Here is an 8114-nt window from a genome sequence, read left to right on the forward strand (position 1 = left end):
AATGTCAGAAATGTATATTTGTGAATGTTGAGATGTTATATTGGTTTCACTGGTAAAAATAAATAATTGAAATGGGTATATATTTGTTTTTTGTTAAGTTGCCTAATAATTATGCACAGTAATAGTCACCTGCACACACAGATATCCCCCTAAAATAGCTATAACTAAAAACAAACTAAAAACTACTTCCAAAAATATTCAGCTTTGATATTAATGAGGTTTTTGGGTTCATTGAGAACATGGTTGTTGTTCAATAATAAAATTAATCCTCAAAAATACAACTTGCCTAATAATTCTGCACTCCCTGTATTTCAGTTGATTATGGCAAAACGTTAAAAACCCTTAGCATGACACAGCACTAGATATCTTTAATACTACTCAACAAACCTCTAGTTTATTACAAAAGGCAAATAAATAGACTAAACATGGATAGTAAGCCAACGGACAGATGAACAGTTGAGAAAAAATTTAGCCCATCTGTTATATACACTGTGCCAACATTGCATTTTCATAATATAGTGAGCAGAGATTGAAAATAATATGTGCATGTTTATTTTTAGGGCAATATATTCATCGAAAAATGTGTAATCTCTGTTGATATAAACTTCCAGACATATGTGGTAAAAAGCTGAACTGAACTCATTATGCTTTTCAAGTCTTCTATGGGATAACCTGCAGCATTGTTAAAGGGCTGCTAATTCTCAAGGTAAATTGCTTTGTTAATAATAATATGTATTGGGGGGAGTTTTTTGGTCAAAGATAAAGAAAAACTGAAGAAAATATTGTTGTTGTTGAATACAAATGTTGTTAAATACATTTAAAAAGCGAATTACCTTTAATGAGAATCTCTGGGCCCCAATTGTTAGCTCCCCATTAAAAATAAACAGCTTGAGACAAATATGTACATTTCTCAAGCCATTTTGTGAATAGGAAGCTAATAATTGGCTTAGAAAATCAGTTGACACTCTCCAATCAGCAGCACCCCCGTCTGTGGCATTCCAAGGCTTCCTGTTTGAAAAATCTCAAAAAAGCGGAAGGACAGGTCTAAGACTCCACAGTGCTCGAGAGAAGACTTGGAGCTAAACAAGTTGTAAATGGTTAAACCCGAAAGATAAGCTGGCACCAGGGACCTCCTGTCGCCATAACAACATCATTCCGATTAAATTCTTATGGTGGCTGGTGTGGTCCTTTAAGCATTTTAATTATTAATTATTATTATACTTATTTATTTTTTTTGAAAAACATCACATCCCACAGCCATGTGATACGCATAAATTAAATTCACAAGGAAATATTGACAAAACTAGCATAAGGTATACACGATAGAGTGATGACCAGGGCAATGCTCAAACGTGTGAAGTATAAAGAAAGTGGTATCTAAAAGCATAAACACACAAACATACTTGGGGTTAGGGACGTTTGTGGCATTTAGAGTGAATTATTAAAATGCTCAATACCTGATCATAAAAACTCCAAAAGTCCTCAAATTACGCTTGAAGAGAATCAAAACTCAAATATTTAGACTTTGGCTCTGAATGTCCTTAACATTGTCACAAAGATAGAAGTGACAATTTTCATGCAATAAAGATTATCTGGTTTTTTTTAATATCTATACATGTTTGGCTTTGTAAGAAACCTAGCTTAGATTGGATCAAAATGCTATACTGGTTCTATCAAACCTGTTTGAATATTGGTCTATGAGGAATGTACCTTCTGGCATACCATACATAAAGTGGTTTCATTGTCCCTTTGCTGCCCCTGAAAGCTCTCACAATATCTGTTTATTTATACAGGGCCTGATTAATGTAGGGACTTCTAGAGCAGAAGCTTATAAACCCAATGGGCATGACGTTTTTTGTGATCTTGTTCTGCTGGAATTCTCAGTGCTGTTGTTACAGCGAATGGCCGGACAGGCACAGATATCATCCCAGGTCTGTCTGAGCATCAGAAGAAACCCAGTCCATAGAAACATAGAACATGACGGCAGATAAGAACCATTTGACCCATCCTGTCTGCCCAATTTTCTAAATACTTTCATTACACCCTGGCCTTATTTTATAGCTAGGATAGCCTTATGCCTATCCCATGCATGCTTAAACTCCTTTACTGTATTAACCTCTACCACTTCAGCTGGAAGGCTATTCCATGAGTCCACTACCCTCTCAGTAAAGTAATACTTCCTGATATTATTTTTAAACCTTTGTCCCTCTAATTTAAGACTATGTCCTCTTGTTGTTGTAGTTTTTCTTTTTTTAAATATGGTCTCCTCCTTTAACACCATAACACCTAAAGTGTCAAACGCAGCTTTGGCATTATGCATGCTAATCTTTTTCTGATCAACAGCTGGAAGGCCCAGATGTGCCCTTGGCCCACTGTATATAGGGGGGACATTTCTCTTCCCCAGGCCCATTACACACACGCCCTTTTCACCCATGTCCCAAAGAATCAATACCTTCTTTCACATTCCTTTTAGTGTAGGATGTAACCCATTGTACCCATCACTCTCCCAGCAGATTTCTCCGTGTCTCCTCCTGCTTGTGACAATTTTTTTTTTTCTGCTTGAAATTTCCAGTTTATAAATGGATATCAGGATTAGATAGACAGACAGACAGACACATAGATGGATGGATGGATGGACAGATGGATAGATTTGAGAGGTAGGTAGGTAGACAGGTGGACAAGCAGACAGAGAGATATTCTTGCATTATCTACATATCACAAGGTAATATTCTGCCTGCCTTTATAAGTGATGTACATAGGCACAGGATTATATTTTTGCATGTCAGAAAAGAATAAGATATTGAAATGTATTTCTGCACACGCACCACATTAATAAATATACACTAACACTGAATTTATAGCTTTTTAATGTCCTTATTAGTGTGTTATATCATTGTCATTATTAAAGATGTTAAGGATTAAAGTCATCAAGTCTAATAATATCAGCCCCCGTAATTGAGACGCAAAGAATCCCAGTTTATGTAGAACTGAGAGCCATCGCCAGCGAGCATTTTAAGTAGTTAGAAAGGTTAAGCGTCTGTCAGACTGCGATAATTCACTCTGTTCAATCCCAGCTTTAAATCTTCTTCATAAAATTGTATCAAACATTCATTAGAGGAGAGACTTGCAAAGTGTTATGACAGCAATTTGGATTTCTTTACTTGTTGGGTCTTTACAAATATTTTCAAACGCCGTCTTCTGCTTTTGTTTTGCTGAGTTATTCAAGTTACGCAGAGAACACTTAAAACTGAAAGGCATTTTTATTAAAATGTGAAAATATATTTAAAGAGACATTAAAAGAGAAAAAAATAGGACGTGTTTTTACAAGTGATGCTACATAGCTTTTGTGGCTACAAGATGCTTGGTCTAAATGCAGTTTGGAGTGTTTGTTGTATCTGCATTAGTACATTTTGTTGTTTATTATACTGAGCGTAACTGTTTATAAATGCATTAGTGCCCTTTGAGGTATTATTATTTTATTTTTTATATAGTGTCATCAGATTCCATAGCACTGTACAATGGGATTATTAATGCTCCTATACAGGTTGTTTTCTACGTAATGCATCAGTGCTTCCAGGAGATAACACTTGAATAATTATGACGTTTTTTTTCTCATTTTATTTCGCGATATATCTGAATCTGAAGACCGTACGCTTACACAGTGTACTGATTTTGAGGGGTTGCCTGCTAAGATTTATTAAATAATCAGCTTAGTAATCTGAATTTAAATATTAAAATCTAGGGAATTACCAAAATACCATTTTCCTTTTTTTGTGAGTTTACTGGTTTCACGTTTCAGATCCTCTTACTAAATTCTGTAAAAACAAAAAAAAGCCTTTCTGAAACTGATGTAAACTGGCACTGGGGTCCAAATAACATTAATCATTCTCTCAGGCTCCCCACCAAAACAGGACAAGGAGACCCTCAGTCTCTGTTCCAAAAGAGTTAATACTCCACCAAGCCATCATCTTTCCAGCCCTCACTTCAATTACCCTACCTACCTAATATTTATCTTGTACAGTACTATTTCATACAAGATCTTCTACATCGTTCTTCTCACTCTTTATTTGATCTGTTATTTTTTTATTTCCTTTCTTTAATCTATTTTCACTCATAAAAAAAGCTCAAAATACAACAAGTATGTAAAAATAAAAACAAAAAATTGGGTAAAAATGGCTGCAAGATAATGCTCAAAATGTACCATGTGAAGTACTCTGTTGTGTTTAATTTTGCAAGCAGTATATATTGATGGAGTAAGTTTTAGAGAAAAGGCAGTGTTTACATTGCTGCCTAAGGACACCTTCAGTGGCAGTCACTAAGACGGCCACTAGAGGTCATTCGGGGGCCGTGCTGCAGACTGTGCAGCACTGACATTCAGTGTCCCCACCCTCTGCATGGAGATGCGGAACTTTTCTATATAAATGCATTGACTCAATGCATCTCTACGAGGCGATACTAATTGGCCATGGCGGCGTATGGCTCTGCCTCCTCTCACCTCTCTCCCCCACTCCTCGCCCCCACATTGGTTGAGATCCTTAGGACTGGCGTCTTAATATTATCATATATGAGTTATGGGTGGTAGTCAGTTTTCTCCGCATAAAGGTCGATTCGGGGCGGTCCGCCTATACTGGCCCCACCCCCAATCCACCTCCATGGCTGAGATCATCAAAACTGACTAACTCAGCCAAATCCAATAATTTCCCATAGGAAAGCATTGGATTGGCTGAGAACGTCAGTTACATAGTTACATAGCTGAAAAGAGACTTGCATCCATCAAGTTCAGCCTTCCTCACATATGCTTTTGCTGTTGATCCAAAAGAAGGCAAAAAACCCAGTCTGAAGCGCTTCCAATTTTGCAACAAACTAGGAAAAAATTCCTTCTTGACCCCAAAATAGCAGTCAGATGTCTCCTTGGATCAAGCAGCTATTACCCCACTAATTAGAAATGATATCCCTGTATGTTATGTTTTTGCAAGTATTTATCCAATTGCAGTTTAAACATCTGTATAGACTCTGACAAAACCACCTCTTTAGGCAAAGAATTCCATATCCTTATTGCTCTTACTGTAAAAAAAAACCTTTTCTTTTGACTTAGATGAAATCTCCTTTCTTCAAGCCTAAATGTGTGACCTTGTGTCCTATGTATAGCCCTGTTTATGAATAGATTTCCAGATAATGGTTTGTACTGGCCCCGAATATATTTGTATAATGTTATCATAAAGGAATGGAGCATTTTAGTTATGAAGAAAGGTTAAAAAATTTAAATCTCTTTAGTTTGGAAAAACGGCGCCTGAGAGGGGGCCGTTTTTCCAAACTAAAGAGATTTAAATTTTTTAACCTTTCTTCATAACTAAAATGCTCCATTCCTTTATGATCTCAGCCAAGGAGGCGGGGCGGGGGCAGACATGTGGACTGGATAAAAGGTAAGTTTTCTACCTTTTTAAGGGGGCAAAGAGTGCCATGGGGCTAATGTGTTTTTTTAACACTACAGGGTCAGGAATACACATTTGTGTTCCTGACCCTATAGTGTTCATTTAAGTTTTTTGTAAGCATCATTTAAATCTGTTATTTTCTCTTTTTTTGAAACAGCATTAGCAATGGGGTGTGGTGTTTGTGGGTGTTAGGTAGACCAGCCTTTTTGTCAGTGTTGATTACTTGAGTGTAAAGCAGAATTTAGATCCTATGGAAATTATAGACAAGAAGGGCAGAGGTACAGTAACTGTACAGCTGGTAGTCTCCACATTGTCAAATGTTACAAATACTCCAGCCAGTGAGCACCATATAGAGTCAATGATACATACATACTCTGGATCTTACTCAAACACCACATGCTTTCTGTAATCAACAACAATTTCCTTCCACCCATAACTGAAATGTCAAAATGAGTTCTCTATATTTTCTGTCTTTTCACTTTTTTTTGTTGGCAGTTGTCTCCTGTAAATGCTCTCTGTTTAGTTGTATAATGGCAAGCTTGCTTTGACTCTCATTTTCATTTGGTTTTGCTAAGTGTCTAAAACGTGATTTTGTAGACGTCTGCGGGGGATTCGTCTGGGTATTGTGTAATGATGAATTGTTATTGTTGCTTCTCCTTGCTTTCAGTTTAGGGACAGTAGAAAGCGCTGCTTGGGTGTATCCTTGGTCCAGCTGAAAAGGTTGTTGGGAACTTGGGTTCTCTTCTGGCATGGGGCTTTTTGCAGCATTCAAGTTTATTTTAAGCGTGGGCAATGTATTTTCCGCTAAGGTGTCTTTCCTTATGACATCTCTTTTTGTAGGGTTATCTATTGACATAGGTTTTCTTCTGGGGACATTGAAAGACGTTTTCTGTTTATCCAAAAAAATGTCATCTTGCATGGCCCTGATTTTTTGCATTTGCACTTCTTTAACTTCAGCAGGGAGTTCTAACGGTGCTAATTTAAATGGCCTTTTTAATGGAAAATTATCCATGTTTTTGATGTCTGTTGACAATGCAGTTTTTGTGGTATAGAGTCTGCCTTTCACCTGTTGATCCTCTTCACTTTCCCTTTTTACGAAGAGGTTATCAGGACTACAGCCATGTGATTGCAACTTTATATAATCTTGTGCTTTCTTTAGTTTAGGTGTCAACAATTTGGGGTTATTGTCCATTTTCTGGTTTGTTCCCCGAATGACTGTGACTGTGTTTGTCATAACAATGTTTCTTCCTTTTCCTGCTTCTGCTTCAGTTGTGAACTGTAAAAATACAAACAAACCACCACCTAAAATGTTATGACAATATTTACTTAGCTTAAACATGACTTTAGAAAAATTTAACAATATGTTTTATCTTATGAAAAGGAAATTCCCGTAGGACACACTGCCATCATATTACCTTTAGGTTATCATGTTGGTTCCTTCTACTCTGTCTAACAAAAGTAGACAAAAAAATAACAAAAAACACCAAATCACACTGAAATAAATTCTTAAAACAAACTTAAGGTTATCAAATTAGTTTTTCAGAGCCGAGTTCCCATTTATTTCAGGGAACTTACCATGGGTTAACTCATGTTTATGAGCAAGCAAGACCCAATAGCAGTTCTTAAGTACAAGTCTTGAAATTATTTTACATTAAACTTCCTATCTGCCCTTTTTAATGTAGATGTGATTCAAGAGTGCCAGAGTAAATTAAAATATATCAAAAGCACATTCAAAATGTAAAATACAAAAATAAGTCATATTTAAAAAAAATAAATTGAAAAAAATAAATAAAAAAAAATTGTTTTGGTGCTGTAGTGGATTTAAATATGTTTTTATCGCAACTTTCAAAATAAAAACACATTGGAGCAGCCTTATGAATATTATCACATCGATTATTTATTTAAATGCAACTCAAACTGATCTAACCAAATAGAGTGTGCCTTGGGACAGTATGTCATTGCCTGTGTCAGTGGTATTTGTATTACCCTTGTAAAGAAGAAACGCTTAGTTGACCATTTCATAAATCAAATCTGCGTGATCGTGAGGTTTGTACATTTCATAGAGGTTCATCAAATAACTGAGTTATCGTACGACTATATTCATCTTATTAAATATCAATTCACAATGATCCACATCCTCCATCCAAAAACGTATATTAGTAACTTTAGACAAGTATGTCATAAAAACAGATTAAACTGATACATTCTCATCTGCACACATGAATATTTTTATCACAAAATTGAAATACACATTACTTCCTCCTGCTAACTGAACATAAGGACATTGTGTGGACTTACGGTGGGATTTAAGAGCCCTGGTTTTGTCTTCAATACTCTCAGCTTCTGATCAGTTTCCATTATTTTGCCTTTTTATATTATTCTTAGAAATGTTTGCTTATCCTATTGTCAGAAAGCTTGTTCAGAGACTGCATACTCTACAGATTGGTCTTCAATGTTAAGACATTCTATTTCAGCATTCCAGATTAAGCAGCAAAGGATTAAGGTCAGTATTTATGAAATCCACTTAGTAAAAGAAGGCTGGTTCTCAATTTTAAACTAATACATAACAAGAGTCGCATGAACACAAGTCACTTTTGTACTTGCACTTTCAATATATTAATTGTTTTGTTATTATTCTGCAAGATACAGAATACTTTGATTGAAAAGATTTAAACAACACAA

General features: G+C 35.9%; 1 protein-coding gene across 1 annotated transcript; it reads right to left on the bottom strand.

Moving 5' to 3' along the window:
- Positions 1 to 5305: 5305 nt before the first annotated feature.
- On the bottom strand, positions 5306 to 7871 carry LOC134608311 (uncharacterized). Its single transcript, XM_063451031.1, has 2 exons — positions 7731 to 7871; positions 5306 to 6708 (listed from the first exon to the last, which is right to left on the bottom strand). The coding sequence occupies exons 1-2, from the start codon at positions 7788 to 7790 to the stop codon at positions 5908 to 5910; spliced, it is 861 nt and encodes a 286-aa protein (XP_063307101.1). The 5' UTR covers positions 7791 to 7871; the 3' UTR covers positions 5306 to 5907.
- Positions 7872 to 8114: the final 243 nt, after the last annotated feature.

The sequence above is a fragment of the Pelobates fuscus genome, chromosome 4 (assembly GCF_036172605.1).
Source record: "Pelobates fuscus isolate aPelFus1 chromosome 4, aPelFus1.pri, whole genome shotgun sequence".
NCBI classification, from domain to species: Eukaryota; Metazoa; Chordata; class Amphibia; order Anura; family Pelobatidae; genus Pelobates; species Pelobates fuscus.

What these genes read in the sequence shown, in the direction of transcription:
- LOC134608311 (XM_063451031.1), bottom strand. Translation starts at nt 7,790, where the DNA reads ATGGAAACTGATCAGAAGCTGAGAGTATTGAAGACAAAACCAGGGCTC. An exon ending in CAGGGCTCTTAAATCCCACC is followed by an intron (nt 6,709 to 7,730) that starts GTAAGTCCACAC and finishes GTATTTTTACAG; the next exon opens with TTCACAACTGAAGCAGAAGC.